This window comes from Dermacentor silvarum, chromosome 6 (genome assembly GCF_013339745.2).
Source record: "Dermacentor silvarum isolate Dsil-2018 chromosome 6, BIME_Dsil_1.4, whole genome shotgun sequence".
Classification (NCBI taxonomy): domain Eukaryota; kingdom Metazoa; phylum Arthropoda; class Arachnida; order Ixodida; family Ixodidae; genus Dermacentor; species Dermacentor silvarum.
In genome coordinates, this window is record NC_051159.1 from 39,082,913 (window position 1) to 39,100,102 (window position 17,190).

The 17,190-nt window shown below is 44.9% G+C and overlaps 1 protein-coding gene across 2 annotated transcripts in view; it reads left to right on the forward strand.

Annotated features, from left to right (window-relative positions):
- The window catches only part of LOC119455438 (serine/threonine-protein kinase 11-interacting protein), a 94,458-nt gene that overhangs the window by 31,695 nt on the left and 45,573 nt on the right, over positions 1 to 17,190 (forward strand). For both annotated transcript variants that reach the window (XR_007467472.1, XM_037716840.2), the window contains exons 9-14: positions 442 to 808; positions 3,127 to 3,621; positions 9,580 to 9,737; positions 11,625 to 11,717; positions 12,547 to 12,618; positions 13,722 to 13,803. Coding sequence is in view for 1 of the 2 variants with exons in the window: in XM_037716840.2 (XP_037572768.1) it covers positions 442 to 808; positions 3,127 to 3,621; positions 9,580 to 9,737; positions 11,625 to 11,717; positions 12,547 to 12,618; positions 13,722 to 13,803 (1,267 nt within the window). In the remaining variant the exon portion in view is untranslated. The remainder of the gene's footprint in view (positions 1 to 441; positions 809 to 3,126; positions 3,622 to 9,579; positions 9,738 to 11,624; positions 11,718 to 12,546; positions 12,619 to 13,721; positions 13,804 to 17,190) is intronic.

Below are 17,190 nucleotides of genomic sequence, written 5' to 3' on the forward strand. Positions count from 1 at the left end.
AGTTGTTTTTGATATGCGATGCTTTCTATTCAGCTACATTATGTATTACAACTACAACCAAGAACATAAGGTTGTGTCAAATCGCATATTATATGTACAGCTTTGTTCTTCCAGCATGTGACGTAACTGTGTTTTGGTCGTGTGCGCAAGCAGTGCGCTGTGGCTGTTGGTTGCAGAAACATATCACTTTGCTCATTCAATGGCAGATGGGTTTCTACCTGCGACACCTTCCATGTAATTTTACGCCACGCTTTGCGTCACAAGAGTATGAAACAAAGTTTCACTGAATTACATGGCACATACCTATATCTTTCTTTCGTATGTGACACACAAACATTTTAGTGGCTAATGCGAGCAGTGATAGCAGTCTTTCAGCAGCTGATAGCAGCCTGCCATGTATGAAACATAGTACAAACGCTCTTGTTTTGTCTTCTTCTGCAGCCTACAAACGCTAGGCAGCCGTTCGTCAGGCAGGCCGATGCACCAGTGCCGGATCCAGTAATCTCTGTGCCGCCGCGCCAGCGCATGTTTGAGTCGGACGACAGCAGTAGCCTTGTGGGAGAGACAATGGAGCAACGGGATTGCGAGGCAGTGGCCTCCACATCAGCGTTGACCTTGAGCAGCGAACAGAGGCTCTCTGCATCGGTCGAACAGGACGGCAGCTCATGCAGCAGCATCGAAGCAATGGACCCCATGGTTGGCAGAAGGCCCAGGGAAGGCAGAAAATCCAAGAAGCGCCACTCCAGCAGGGTGGCGGCCATCTTGGACCAAGAAGGATACGTGTCTCCCGTTAAGGAAAGTGGCAATGGTGAGACCATGGCATTTATGCTGGGATACGCCGCAAGTGGACTTACTAGACATTGGCAGGATTCGCATGAACTTTGCTGCGGTTTTTGTTGTATTGGTGTACTTGAAAAAGGATGCAGTTCTCCTCATTTACCTGAAGACATAAATTACAGGCTGTTATAACACGTACTGCAAATAGGAACAGGAAAAAGCTTTTAAGGGACGGCTGGCATGACATTTTACCTTAAATTTTTTTTTTGCATTATGTGAATGTTCAAACCCTCTAACCAAGGAATTACTAGCAACAGAAAACATGCGAAAGTGTTCAGTAATCACTATTTAATTATTCAGTTAATATATAATTTCATAATTAACATTTTATTTAATTATGACACATTAGAACCACAACCTCCTGCCCACACATTTCGCACTAATTTCCATAATGCTACATCCTTCACTGCTTAACATACTGATATGGAACAAGGGCATGATTATTGATATCGTTATTATAATCGTGACATTTTGTCGATGTGAAGTAAAGACAAAAACCAATGCACAAATCATCAATACTTGGTATTTATAATGCAGACATTACCATGGTTGTCTGTTCATACAATTCTTGCTCCATGTTCTAGTTCATAAAGTGTGGAAATTTTTCAAAGTGGCTCGGGTGAGTGCTTTGTTGTCGACACACAAAAAGCCACACCTTAAAAATCTGTGTGCTATATGTGCCTGTGCATTTTGTGCCATCACTATCATAATTGATTCTTACACCACCTAGTGTAGATATAGGCTTTAATGGAATGTGGAGAGGGTTACACTTGTTTACCATGTTTGAGGTTAGTGCTGGTAAAAATTTTCACATATAATTTTTAGTGGATTACAGCACTGTTTAGGGGATTCTAACAGATATTCTTTATGTTGTTTTACTTTAATATTCGCAAGAAAAAAATGACAGCACGGCCACCTCCTATTTCTGAAAGCTCTTGCAAAAGAGAATAAAACTGCGTAAATATCTGTGACAAAAGAAAAAAAGTTTCTGGAGCCATCCAATGACCAGAGTGTGTGAGGACATTTAAAAAAAAAAACGTAGTGTTCAAGAAATGACAATACGTTAAAATGTTTTGGGATTTTACTATTGCGACTACAGCACTGTTGCCACATCATTTGCAAATTAGACTTCTGTTCTGGATATGCTCTTTATTTTAAGAAAAAAAAACAGGAAAAACAGTCCGCATTCACATAACCTTACACCACAGGTCCAGTTCCTGTCCAGATGGGAGTGGCTGAGTGGGTATGCCATTCTGCTGTTGAGTACAAGGTTGAAGGCTTGATCCCTGGTCGCGGCGAATGCATTTCAATGAGGAGAGAAATGCAAAAGTGCTTGTGTGCGTAGATTTAGGTGCATGTTAAAGAACCCCGGTTGGTCAACACTAATCCAGAGCCTTCCACTATGTTGTCTCTAATATCTTAATTGTTGCTTTTAAGCATCAAAACCACTCGAAAGAGAAACATTCATTCTAGCTGTGTCAGTAACATCTGGCTCTGCAATAGTAGAATGGCCACTCTTACCATGAAAGGAAGATCAGTAATCCAGAAAAAACACATAAGCAAAGGACTGGTGGCGGCCCCACCACGAATTTACTGCACTAGCTTGTCATGACATCATGAGTTTTAACAGCCTCTACTTGTTTTTAGTTAATTGTTCATTGAAAAAGGATTGCACTTCATTCTAAAAGAAACAAAGACTAAACATAGCAGATTTTGAGAAGTTTGTCTACGCTGAAATGGCCTAAATATGAGAAAATACTTTAAAATCCATGACATCATACTGACGTATTGGTGCTGAGGTTTCAGTGCAAAATTCAAGCAAGGGGAGTTCAACCTTTTTCTCCCCTAGCAATATGGTGCAGAAGCATGTTATGACAAAGTGGCGTCAGACACAAAAATGCCTGCATTATATCTGATTTCGTTATAAACATATATTCATTATATTCAATAGTGTTATCATTGCTTTCTGTATTTTCCGGTCTTCGTTTTTCCAATACACGCTTTTGTTAGTGAACTATAGATGAGACATAGCATTTTGAATTGATATGATCCTTGGTGTTGCTGTCATTGTAGTATACATGCATTGTTATCCAATCCTGTAAAGGTCCTGTACAGGGCTGACAGTATTCTCAGATAAATAAATAAAAGTAGTTGTTCAACTGTAAATCATTTTCCACTTTGGTATTGTGGAAGAGTAATTCACTAGTACAGCACAAAAATTATTTCTCTTCATTGTCCGTTTAATCGTCATGAATCAAATCGGTCAAATGAAACCTGTTCCTGCCGCAGCCCCTGCTCTGCACGATGACTTTCTCACCTACAAAAGCCAGCTGGAAAGCCGGAAAGAGCAGCTCGGTGAGGAGTGGCTTGTCGGGGTCTCCGCACTCCGCTTGCCTGACGCTCAGAGCACTCCCTGTGGGACGCCAGGCACCTACACGTCGCACGACGACAGCTTTCTGGCAGCAAGCAGGACAGTGTCGGACGACGCTAAAGATGCGGCCAGCGACTCTGACTCCGGGCGAGCGGAATCTCTCAAGACTGTCCTCTTCAAGGATCCTGTTGTCGAGAAAGCAGTGGACGCTGTCGGGGAAGGATCGAAGGACAGGTCTGCTGAAGAACAGGGCCCCCAGAGACGCATCTCGGAGCTGAGCCAAGGTGTCGACGTGCTCGACGAGGTGCCGCCAGACCCATTGGACGAGTCCAGTGCTTTGTCACCGCTGGAAGGATTCAGTTGGACTACAGCCAAGAGTGCACTGACTCCGGAGGCTACTGATATTACTGAGGGTAAGTCGCTACGCCGGTTCCGATCACTGCAGTGTAGTGATGGTGGAGAAGCAGTAATGCCACCAGAAAGAATTAACGAATTGATACTTTCATTGGGTAAGCGGGCTCAGAAAGGAAACAGCACTAAAGTGAAACCGACAGCACAGGTCAGTGCCTATCGAATCGGAACTAAAGTAGCTCTCGGCTGGCCGCTGTTCTTCATAACAAAGTAAGTTCTAGATAACTCACATAGAGCACGGTGAATGTTCACAGAGGAGCTGGAAGTATTGTGTTGAAGGGCAATTTAGATAGACTGATAAAGCTCAAGTTCAAGAGTAGGCTAGTTGTAACATTTGTGGGGGTCTCACACATGCTCTTGGGACAAAGGAACGACAACACGGTAGTGTAAACAATCAAAAGGGCATTTATTGCACCTTTCATACACTAATGCACACTAGCCGAATTACAAGCAATAAAACATTCACACGGGCGCGCGCGACAAATCAAGGAAGTCCGACTCACCGCGACCCGATAGCGAGCGAATACGTTCGCCCCATGTTATGACACCATCGCCTAGTCGTTCACGTGTGCAGTCACGCGAACGGTGGCGCGCTCGAACGATCCGTGTTCGTCCATACCAGTGTCCTGCTCTTAGCCTCGCGCGACGGTCGCGCGAAGCGTTCGTGCGTGTTGGTCGCCGATCCCAAGCCAAAGAGGAAGCGCCTTTGACCTTTTTCTCCCAAATCACCCCGCCGTTCGGTGGCGTTAGCATCGCGACACTCGCGCGATCTCTCGCAATGCGCCGCAACCACTACGACCACCGCCAGCACTTAGCCACGCGGTGAAGCCGGATTACAGGAGACACGTGAGAGTCGCGCATCCCGACACATTTCATGCAGACAAGGTGACAGCTAGCATTCTGAAAAAAAAAAAAAAGATAAGATTGCGTGTCTGCAGTGATCAAAATAAGTAAAAAAAAGACATCAGGTGGCAGTATGTCATTTCTTTCTTTAAATAACAGTTAAGCATAAAATGTCTCGTTATCATCAAACATCATTTGTAAAAGAAATCTAAAAAACAAGAATCTGAAGACTTAAGGAACCCGCTGTTTGTATTTGTCTTGTGCCGTGTGTGCCCTGTTGTGGGATACTTATGTACACTTGAACCTCGTTATATTAAATGATGGGGAGGAGCCAAAAGTACTTCATTACAGTCAAACCTTGGTACAGTAAAAGCTCGTTAATTCGAATTTCACGGGGACACTTAACGAGTTCGAATTAACCGAAATTCGAACTAACGAAAGTGATTAAAGAAAGCCACATCTGATGACAAAAAAAAGGTAGAGCACCTCTAGGCACATTTATTTGCAAAAAAAGACCGTAATGGTTTTCTGCTTTTTGCCTCTGAAAGCGATTGCTGCCGCTTTATCTTCCAGAGCTCGAATGAGCCGGAAAGCATCGTCTTCGCCTTCTTCGAAACTGAAGAAAAGCCGGGCGTGATTTAGTCCGTCCATCACCTGTGCCAACGAAGGTCGTACCGGTGTTTCACCAACATCATCATCATCTTCATCATTCACGTCGTCATCGTTCACGGCTGGGTTTTCGTCTTCGCCGACGACTTGGGCGATGATTTCATCATCGGTCACGGCACCGCACACCGCCGCGCAGCTGTCGACATTCACGTAGTCGCCGAAGTCCACATCGCCGAGCGCCTCCCGTACATGAACCGGAGCGCGGACGTCCTCTTCAACTTCATTTGCGTCTGCGTTAAGGGCTCCGAAACCACAGTGCCGGAAACAATTCACAATTGTTTCTGTGGTTACCTGATTCCAGGCACGCACAAGCATTTGCAGGGCTGTGAGCAGCAGAGTGACGGTGTAGCTCTTCTCATTATCGGAGCACAGGAGCAACTTCTCGAGAACGTGGCGTCTATAAAAGCTTTTCAAAACTTTTATAACGCCCTGATCCATAGGCTGAAGAGCCGCAGTGGTGTTAGCCGGAAGAAAAACCAGCTCAATGGCTCTCAACTGGACTTCCACCTTGTGCGCCGAGCAGTTGTCGACGAGGAGGAGAATCTGCCTCTTGCCGAGCTCAAATTTTCGGTCGAGTTTCCTCAGCCACTGCTTGAAAAGCTCGCCCGTCATCCAGGCCTTCTTATTTGCTGCATAGTCGGCCGGCAGCGTGCGGATGTTCTTAAAACATCGAGGCTTTTGCAACTTCCCTATCACAAATAGGGGGAGCTTCTCGGTTCCAGTCATATTGGCCCCGAGCAACACCGTCACCCGCTCTTTGCAACGTTTGCCGCCTGCGCACACGTCCCCCTTGTAGGTGATCGTTTTGTCCGGCAAGAGTTTAAAAAACAAGGCGGTCTCATCGGCATTAAAAATATCGGATGGTGCGTACCTGTTCAGGTGGTCTAGTAGTGCACCATTCCGCCACACGGTGCAGGTTTCCGCGTCTACGGCTTTGGCTTCGCCGCACACACTGCGTAAAACGAGGTCGTGTCTGTCCCTGAAGCGGTGAAATCACCCGTCCGAAGCGGCGAAGTCGGAGACGTTCAGACATAGCGCGAAATCAGCCGCCTTCGCTACATTGATGGGGCCACTCAATGGGATGTCCTGGCTCCGTTTTTTCTTAATCCATGCGAGCAACGCTGCCTCCAGGTCCGGGTGCTTTGCTGTACGAATTCTCTTCCGATCCTTGGCGAAAGTTTCAGCCGCGTATGAGTCCTCAATAGTCTTCTTATTGCGGATGTAGGTCGACAGCGTGCTTCTCGGTATATCGTGCTTTTTGGCAATTTCATTCTTACTCTGCTTCCCTGCATCCACTTCCCGCAGAATTTCCACTTTTTCCTTCAACGTTTTGGCACGGTATTTTCGACGCGACGACATAGCGGCACGCGAGCAGTGTCGGTCTGCGACGGACGCGTACAGAACAAAAGAGAGGCTTAGAAGTTAGACGTTGCGATTGCACTGGCGACGGAGAGAATGGCCGATTTCGGGGTTGCCACCGAACGCACTGCGTATCCCGCTGTCCATGACGATGCGGCAGAGCATTTGCGAATAAACGCAAGTGCTGCCCCCTAAAAACACGCGATGATGATAGTGTATGTCGCACCATCTGTCGCTTAACAGCAGAGACTGCGAGCTGGCTACGGCGGCGCGCAGTTCGAATTATCCATGGCGGGCCGGATTAGCATTCGAAATAACAAGCTTTTCAATACATGGGGCTCTATGGAGCATGGCCGGACTGTGCCACTTAGTTCGAATTATTCAAAAATTCGAATTAACGAGGTGCGAATTAAGGAGCTTTTACTGTATAATGAACCTCGATTTAACAAAATTCGCGGTGTAACAAACTATTTTCATTTGAAGTAAGGCATGTTGTCGGGCTAGTCAGTTCATGGATTCAGCACAATTTTAAACTGCGCGATGAAAACAGGACTTGAATAGAAACGTAGAAACATTAGCTCTCACGTACCTCTGCTGTGTGATCAAGGAAGACGGTGAACTTCATGCCAGATTGGCTTGGCCGGCTTGTGGCCTCCGAGATTTCACTGGCACCGATGCACTCTCGGAGGCTACGCCTAGCTGCACCAGCTTTTAGGGTGCGCTGCAGAGAAATAAATGGATGAACTGGTCTTTTTCTCACACTACCATGCGCCGCTTGTGCTGCATGGCAGGGCTGCAACAGGTTGGGTGCAGCTAGGTGGGGCTTTCAAGGTTGTGCCAGTGCGACCTCGAAGGCCACAGCCAGGCCACGCCTGTTTTAGGTGCACCACTGTGAGATTGAGAAGTGCTTGCATCCAGCTGCAAGACCAGTGTTGCTCTGTGGCATGTTAGATGACGGGTTCGAGAGATGTGGGATTTCTTAATTGCTTCACCGAATGGGGTGCCGCACCCTGCAGAAAGCAGTTTATTCGACGCGCAACAGTCGGGTATTTTTTGGGGTCAGAGACTAATATAGTTCATTATATCTTTTTGAAGGACAATTTTACTTCATTAAAATGAAGTTTTAAATACATGGACTCTGCGGAGATTTCAAGAGTTCTATGGAGTTCGCAGCCATACTGGTGTCTTAGGGCAATACGGCATCATGATGACCGTTATGAAGACAATGTTCTCTGTTACCTTCTCCGTTATTTTTTGCAATTAAAATTATTTATCATCATTACCTGTGATGGTAGCATACAGATATCTCTGTTGTGGGGTACTTATGTACACTTGAACCTCATTATAATGAAGGGTAGGGAGGAGCCAAAAGTACTTCATTAGTGAAACCTTGATATAACGAACCTCGATTTAACATTGGTTCACTGTGAGTCACTGAACGGAGTTTTGACCTGTTTGTCGCTTTTTTCTTCTTATTTTGCTCTCTCTTTGTGATCGCTATTTGCTGCCCCCCTACCTAACACCCCCACTCGACAAGTTCTCCATAATTCTCAGATTTAGAACTTGGCAGATATGACACTATGTATATCTGATTGAACCTATATAAATCAAACCTCTCGAGGAGTTGACCATTTTTCTCATGAAATTTGTGGGGATGCGCGACTCTCACGCGTCCCCTGATGTTGTTTTCCCCGCATGTCTCCTGTAGTCTGGCCTCTCCACGTGGCTAAGCCCGGCGGCGGTCGTGGTGGTTGCGGCGCATTGCGGGAGATGGCGCGAGTGTCGCAATGCTAACGCCGCCGAACGGCGGGGTGACTTGGGAGAGAAAGGTCGAGGGCGCTTCCTCTTTGGGTTGGGGGTCGGTGTGCGATGTGGACGTCCTGCGTGTGCGCCGATCCACGCTTCGCGAGACCGTCTCGCATGGCTAGGAGCGGGGCACCGGTATGGACGAACACGGATCGTTCGAACGCGCCATCGTTCGCGTGACCGTACACGTGAACGACTAGGGGATGGTGTCAGCATGGGGCGAACATATTCGCTCGCTATCGGGTCGCGGTGAGTCAGTTTGATTTGTAGCACGCCCATGTGAATGTTCTATTGGTAGTAATTCGGCTAGTGTGCATTCGTGTATGAAAGGTGTAATAAATGCCCTTTTGATTGTTTGCACTACTGTGTTGTTGTTCCTTTGTCCCAAGAGCATGTGTGAGACCCCACAAATTGTGCAAAGTATGTCACATAGAGGGGGACCGACCATGCCGCACGCAAAATACTTCGTCAAAATAAGGAGGCAGAAGCTTGATCGTGAAATTTTTCTCATTGCTGTCAGCATTCAAAGGACTTGAAGCTGGTTGATTGGTATGGCTGGGAAAACCACAGCACTTCTTTGTTTTTTTAAAAAGGCTTTTTCTGCATTGGTATGCAGCAGATAGTAATGCAAAATGAACATAGTGCATGTATATGCATTTATTACTATCCAGACCCACTGTGATGGCTTAGCATTTATGGATCTAAGCACAAGGTCACACGATCAGATCACAGTCGCAGTGGTCACGTTTCGATGGAGGCGAAATTAAGAAACGGCCATGTCCAGTGCATTGGGGGCAGATTAAAGACCCCCAGGTGGTCAAAATTAATCCCCAGTTCCCCCACTATGGCATGTCTTATAATCAGATAGTGGTTTTGGCACACACAACCCCAGAATTTATATATTTCTTTTATACTATCCAGAATGTTTGTCTTGAAATGAAGAATGACAATTAGATTACGAAGGTTGAGTCAGATGCGAGTTGTTCAGATATGACTGAACTTATCTTTATGAAGACCTCAGGGACACAAAAGCGAGCATTCGTAGTTAACCAGAGATGTGTTTTTACAAGTGCTGGACAAAAAAAAAAAAAAAAAAACTTTTCCGCCTTCTTGAGAAATTTCCTAGGGCAACCATATGTTCAATCTGTGAAGCATTTAAGGAGCCAGGACAATTTTTACAACTCTTGTACGTCTTTTTGTCATCTGCTAGCCATGCACAAAGCAAGCCATGCTGAAAAGACTTCATTTACGAGCACCGTGCTGTTTTACGTTCTTTTGCGCAGACATGGACAGCAAGCTGTTTCTCGTTCAGAAATGCAGCGACGGCAGCGAAACATCAATTTTTGTCGGCGTAAAAGATGACGTGATGAGAGAGAGCGACAGCCTCACTGGAAAGATTATACAGCGCCTGGACCTTAACATACTGTCCTCAGTGTCTTTAGTAAGTGCTGTCAACAAGGTTTCACATTTGATCACTTTTTCCTTTTGAGGAAGCATTTGAAGTTGCACTTAGCTTATGATTTCTTTAGTGCGCAGGTGTTTGCCACTTAACTGCGTTCTAAAGGCGCTCTGCAATGCCACTATCTGTCCTTTCTGATATCTTATCCTCCTCGTGGTGTCGCAGTGGCTGTTGTATTGTTTGGATATGAAAGCCACCACTGATACGCATGTTTGAATCACCAAGCAAAATGTTTTCACAATCTGATTGACAAGAAAGAGAACTGTAATTAAAAAGGAAGTTACAAGTATGGTTGCCCATAACTGGCCGAGTGTTATGAGCACCATACATGCTGCAGCAGGCCTGGATGAATGCGATTGCTGCAGCAATAAATCAAGCACTGCAGGAGGGAGCACAGGAACACTTAAAGGGGGCTCTGTCACATGAAAAGCAAGTAATGTGATCTCAAAGTAACTGTGACACATATCTTCAAAGTTGTTATCACACACTTCTCGCACGTAAAAGAATTGCACCTATCAAGTATGAACTTTGAGAAAAACACTTTCAAGATATTTCAATTTGATAGCAAAATTTGTCTCTGAATGCGAACTTGGCATCAATAACATTACTGTGACTTGATGACAGAGAATAAAATTTTCTGACATGTAGCAGTAAGGCCAGGAATGATGACGTTGCTCTAAAAAAAAAAAAAAAACCCAGAACACATAAGAGTGCTGCGCACATTTCTTTTGGCTATGCTTGTGCGTAGCAGTTGTGGCAATCGCAGGAATGTAGTGAGCCAGAGTAAGATGATGTCGCGATGCGTACACCTTATAGGTATCAAAACAAACTAGTTTGTAATAACAAGTATTACAGTAAATTATTTAGGGCGTGCTGACACTTCTTAGTATTTTTGCAGGTGTTTAGAGCTGGGGCTTTTCGTTAATGAAAAAAAAAATGGCTAGTCGAAAATGTCATGTTAGCATGCTTTGGAAGTTCGCTTACAAATATTTTCCAACTAAACATTTTTGAATGAGCCTTGTTCGGAGTTATCGGCAATGAAAAGCTGTTGGTGCCACGCCAGCACTGCCATGCACACCATGTTCCACTTATCAGCGGCCTGATCTTTGTATAGACACAACCTCGAGATCAGGTGGCACAAACCTTTATTGCACCAGCCAATGTCAGACACCATAGTCTCAAACATTGTTATCATTCTCGGCTGCAACATATAGTACCACCACCCTATCAGTGATGAGATTTCTTCATATTTTGCTCTTTTTTGAGGCACCGACTTCAGCTAATGGCCGTCCTGTTTCAAAAGAATGTAGGAGTATGCAAAAAAGTGGCGGGGATATTTGGAAGTTTTGAAGAAGGGACCAAGAAGTTTTTTTGAGTAAAACTGTAGGCTCTGTCATGTTCATGACAGCATTGTCCAGCGAATAAGTAGCTTTAGTATTTACCGTATTCAAGAAGTGCCTCATGATCACTTTAAGACAGCAAGAAGTACTGCAGAGCTCCTTGAATATAAATGGGCCTGAACTAACACACTTTTTTGTGTGTGCCCTGTGCATTTATACCCTGTGCCACTGCTCACCAAACCCTCTACAGGACATGTACCCTACAGTGAAGGGTTAGCCATTATGGTGACTAAAGAGGTTCTAAGGGTGTAAGGTTGGAAAATGTATGCTCAAAGAACTTCCAACAAATGGCCTCTTTTGTAGCATTTGTGTTGTTCAACTATTCATTACCTGTAAAAAAAAAATGTTCCAGCTAGAAACAGCTAGTGCTTGCAGTCTAGTAACTAACAAGAGGGCCTTCATGTGATGTCGGTTTTCATAACATTAATCCGTTTATTTGCTTACCTGGTTTTTACGTATTACTTTGCAGCACGACAACACAACGGTGAAGCTGAAGTTTGACACAAGTATTCGCACTAAAAAGGAGAGGTGCTTTGTTTTTGACTGCAGTGAAGATGCAGAGGTTAGAAATAGTTTTTGTTTACTCATTTACTCACTATTTGAGCTCACTACCAGAGATGGTACCACAAACGCTTGCTTATGTGTACACTTCTAATATTCATTTATTTCATAAATATTGATGAGTTTTCATACTATCTAAATAACCCTTTTCTTATTGTTTCATCATACACTACCTGGCCTTGAATAACTGTGAAAAGCCTATGAAACCCATTGCTTTGCCTTGTTTTTTACTACACATTATGTACAGTGGCTGTCATTTTAACTGGACAGGATTCACCATGTGTTTAAAGAGTGACTAGAGCGTAGTCTTCATGTCATCTTCAGGTACCACTTAGCTCTGGCTATTGAAAATTTAATCATAGCATGCTTATCACATTTTCAGCACACTTAAAAGTTAAAGCAGCAGCAATGGCATCCCCTTTGAAACAGGGTGCTGACAAATAGTTACCTAGCCTGCTTGATTTAATCAGGTGTGCTATGCGACGAATGGACAAATGAGACGAATGGTGTCTGTAGGCCCCCTAGCGACCAAAGAGGGAACTCGCCAGAATGTCAAAATGAATTGGACCAGGCGAGCCCGTTACTGGCACTTGGAAAAAGTAACCAACACGTGGATGGGACAGACTCATCTTTGCCACTAATGAAAAAAAAAAAAAAATTGTAATGGAGTAAGACTCGTCCAGGCCCTTGAAGGGTTAACCAGAAGTGTCTTTTAATGTATGCAACATCTTGTTGCTCGTGATAAACATAAACGTGCAGAATCATGCACTCATTCCTGTAAGCTGTTTGTAAAAGAATATATATATATACTTTTTCGTGTGTACTTTCAGGAAGTCGTGAAAATGCTGCAACCTTTCATGGAGGCAAAGGCTAGAAAAGACCTATATTCTGAAATGTTGCAGGTAATGCAGGTGTTGGTTTTCGTCAATCACATTGTGCAGTATAGTAGAGGCTCTTCGTTAAGCTAAATGCAATCTAGTAGAGTTTTTGCCTAAGTGGAACAATTTCAAAACCCTTTGTTGGTGAATTAGAATGGCTTGAGGGGCTAATTAGGTAATACTAATGACTGATTGCCAAGTGTGCAAGATTGCAAAACAGGACACCACACAAGAATAGACACACAGAAAGATCTGCACTCGATCTTTCCGTGTGTCTCTTGTGTGGTGGTCTGTTCGCAATTTTGCGCATTTAGCTAACAGTCATTAGCTTTGTTGGTTCCCAGTAACCTGAGTATACTAAATTTGTATTGCATCATTGTATTGCATATTGCATCATTAATCCTTTAATAAGTTAATGCAACTTCTTGCAATAACTCTTTACTAGAAGAAAATGAAATGGAATGCATACAAAATGTAATCAAGTATCTCACTAATTATGGAAAAGAAATGCTTCAGTTTTTGTTATCAACATTACTAGGTGCAGTAAGTAGGGAGAAGCCTTTTTGATATTACAGGAAAGTCAATGAAAGAACTACGAGGCATATTACTGGGAAAGGATATTAATACTAAATAAATATGTTTTGCTTGTGCTCTCGCTGTTTGCATTTTCAATTAAGTGTTTGTTATGTGCATGTGTGTACATATCTATGTATGCATACATTTATATATACTATATCTATTTCTGTGTATGTACACCTGTGTAAGATACATTGAACATGTGAGTGATCAGTTTCCAATTTTTCTTTTTTACCCTACCACCGTTATGTCAATGCATATGTGGCGTGGCCAGGTCCCTGCAAGCTGTTTATTCACCTTTTTCCCTGGTCTCTTACAATATTTGTTTCAAATAAAATCAAATTCAGCATTCAAATTCAAGCTGCTACAATTTTCTGTGGCAGAGGTGCGAAGGAAATGCATTGCAAGAAGGGTGTACGCACAAAGTGGAGCTCTGTATATGACTTGGAATGCAGCAACGTAAACAATGGCTGACTAATTTCTTGAATACCTGTGAGGTATTCATAAATGAATAACTAATTCTTTGATGATATTCTCTGTCTTTTTTGCAGTGCGTGAAATGTAATGCAGAGTTCCCGAAGCATGCTGCCAAAAAAGTGGTTGTTTGCTCAACAAAGGACAAAATTACGACAGGTAACTTTTTAATTGCTTGCTCTCTTGTCTGAAACCAGCTGTTGTTACTGCAAATGCAACTTTCTGGCTGCTTCTGGTGCAACGTTCCTTATACACTAGAACCCCACGGATATGTTTTTCAACCAACTTTGGGGGGGGAGGGGAATAGAGGGGGGAAAACGTAGCATTAAGAAAGGTCCCAAGGGCTCACCAAATATTTTGCGTATGCTTCACTATAATATTACAGCGAAACCTGTTTATAACGAACCTCCATATAACGAATTACTGGATATAACGAAGTTTTTCTATTTCCCCCCGTTACTCCATAGAAGCACATGTATTTGAGACCTCTACATAACAAAATGGCAGCAGGGGACCCCCTCGAAATAACGAATTTTCCCCGCCAACAACCTAGAGATTTCGCCCCAAATTTTGTCATTTTTGCGCAAGTAGCAACCGGAAGCACCTTCTCTGCCACGACGGAATGCGAAGCGGCGGCGGCGTGCTTGGCGCGCTCGAATTCAAGGTGACTGCGAGGCGGGCCTGCATCCCTCGACCCGGCGATCTTGCCGCCGCGGGTGTGACCTTTTCCCCTTCTTCATTCACACCTGATCCCGTCGCTTGCTGCAGCTGGCCTAGCCCACCAAGCTGGCACTCTCCTTTTCCTGTTGATGTTGCCTAAGGGAAAAAAAAAAACATTTTTTTTTTTCAATGTGCTGGCAGCGCCACTTTTTGGTTTCTGCGCAAGTCTCTGCACTTCACTTCACTAACCTGACACTAGGTGACACTATACGATGCTACTACGCAATCATGTCGCTCGTTCTTCGTTTCCGACGCCTCGCGCTTTTGCGAAACGACACGCATCCACGCATCCAGTACCTGGTGTGACATTCCAAGGATGAGTGTTCAACGAAGAAACGCAAGATATTGACCTCGTCTGCAGTTCCCCTTGAAGAAAAGCCCGCGCGGGCGCAAACTTTTTCCACATCGCAGATTGCTTTCAAGATACGGCGGCCGCCGCTAAAGTAAACGCCTCCCTTTCTTGCCTCCCCCGCCGTGCCTAACGTGGCAACGCGCTCCCCCCCACCCCCCCCCCCCTTCTCCCCCGCACGCACGAGATTGAGTCGGCTGACCCCCCGCAAGCTTTCACTCGCACACACAGCGTACGGTGCGCGGCAACTTTGTTGCCATGTTTGGACTTTACACGGAACCTCAAAGCAACGTCCACGGTGATGGCACAAATGCGCTTCGCAATAAAATGTGCTTCTGCACGGTTACTACTCCGACGGCGACAGCGAATTCGCACTCCCTACCGGCAGCTTCTCCGCGTTACCGGGAACGTATCTCGAAGGCCATGCTTTTGTGCACGGCAATTGGCAACAGCTGTACGAGCAGGAAATACGTCATAGTGGCCATGTTGTAAGTTCACTATCGCTGGCGACTGTCGGCCGGGGCGTTGCAACTCGAGAATCGAACGTCTGCGCACATGAGATTTTGCCAATTTTGTGCCTGTGCATGTAGAACAGGAAAAATAGTATGCACTAACCATTTGGTAGGCAATCAGCGACTACGGCTTAAGCGGTCAGCCAATACATTGGGTTCAATGGGGGCTGGGTGGGGGAATCTTCGTGATTATACATTTAAACCGCAATTACGCATTAAGTGGGTACGTATTAACGAGGTTTGACTGTACTATCCTTACTTGGTATAGCTGTCTGGTGATTCGCTGTCGCAATCGATGCTTTGGCTTTCGGGCGAAACTGGGACTTCTTTGTTCATCGCAACTTTAGTGTATTGGGAGTAAATCTTGAGCGATAGTACATACGGTAAGCGTTCATTTTCGAATTTTCGTGCCGAACCTGCATATGACGAAATCCTCTTTATAACGAAGTTTTTTGGGAATTTGTCAATTTCATTTATCCAGGTTTAACTGTAGATGTATTGCGGCAAAGCTTACTTTAGGGAACCAGCAAAAACCGCAATCGCATGCAAGACACGCTTATTAGGATTGATGATTGTGGGGTCTCACACATGCTCTTGGGACAAAGGAACTACAACACAGTAGTGCAAACAAACAAAAGGGCATTTATTGTGCCTTTCATACACTAATACATGCTAGCCAAAGTACTACTCATAGAACATTCACATGGGCGCGCGACAAATCAAGGAAGTCCGACTCACCGCGACCGGATACCGAGCGAATATGTTCGCCCCATGCTATGACACCATCGCCTAGTCGTTCACGTGTATGGTCACGCAAACGGTGGCGCCACGCGTTCCAACGATCCATGTTCATCCATTCCGTTGTCCTGCTTCTAGCCTCGCGAGACGGTCTCGCGAAGTGGGCCGGTGCACGCGCAAAACGTCCGTGCGTGCTGCTCGCCGATCCCAAGTCAAAGAGGAAGCGCCTTCCACCTTTTGCTCACAAGTCACCCCGCCAATCGGTGGCGTCAGCATTGCGACACTCGCGCCATCTCTCGCAACGCGCCGCAACCACCACGACCGCCGCAGGCGCTTAGCCATGCGGAAAAGCCGGATTACAGGAGACGTGAGCTATGCAGGGAAAACAACATCAGGGGACGCGTGAGAGTCACGCATCCCCACACGATCACATACTTCTGTCAATTTAGGATGAGGCCATGCTGGGGCTTGACAGGCTTGACCGCAAATAGACGCGCGATGTGTGAGAGCGAATTGGCCTCTCCACCACTAAGTTTCCATGGTCACCGCATTAATATGCAACCTAAGGGGCAGGAACATTACAGAACGTCAACGTATGAAGTGCAAATATAATACATAGGAGTCAATGGACTTTAGGTCGGGATTAAGAAAATGTGATGTTGCAGCCTGGAAAACGCAACAGCGAGGAATATATCATCGGGGTTTCACTACATGGCAAGTTGATTTGAAGGTTCTGGCATTTTTTTAAATTAACTGTTCTTTTATAAATAGGCACACGTAATTAAATACTAACTTTATGCTTTATCCCATTACATTGCCTCTGTGTGTGGATGATGACAATTGTTTTGTTCTTCCTGACACACTGGAGAAATAAGCTAAAAAGTCTGGGAACATAATAACTGCAGTGTAATGCCATTTGAGAGTAGGATGGTGAAGCATACACACAAAGACGTTGTTTCAGAATGGATGGAGATACATGTAGTAGTATTTATGAATTCATGTGAAAATTTTCCGGTCAGTGTTACCATATTGAGTGTTCTCTCTGATGCTTGACTGATTGATCTATTCTGTGAAATGCACACCCTTGTGTTTTGGGGTTACTCCCCAACCCGTAGCGCATGCAATCGCAGCTACGTAGGGTTCGGGCGAATAAGGCAACGAGCAAGTCAACTCAACAACGTTTATTGCTGCGGGCAATAAGGCACACTTGTAGAGGGAAGTCCACTC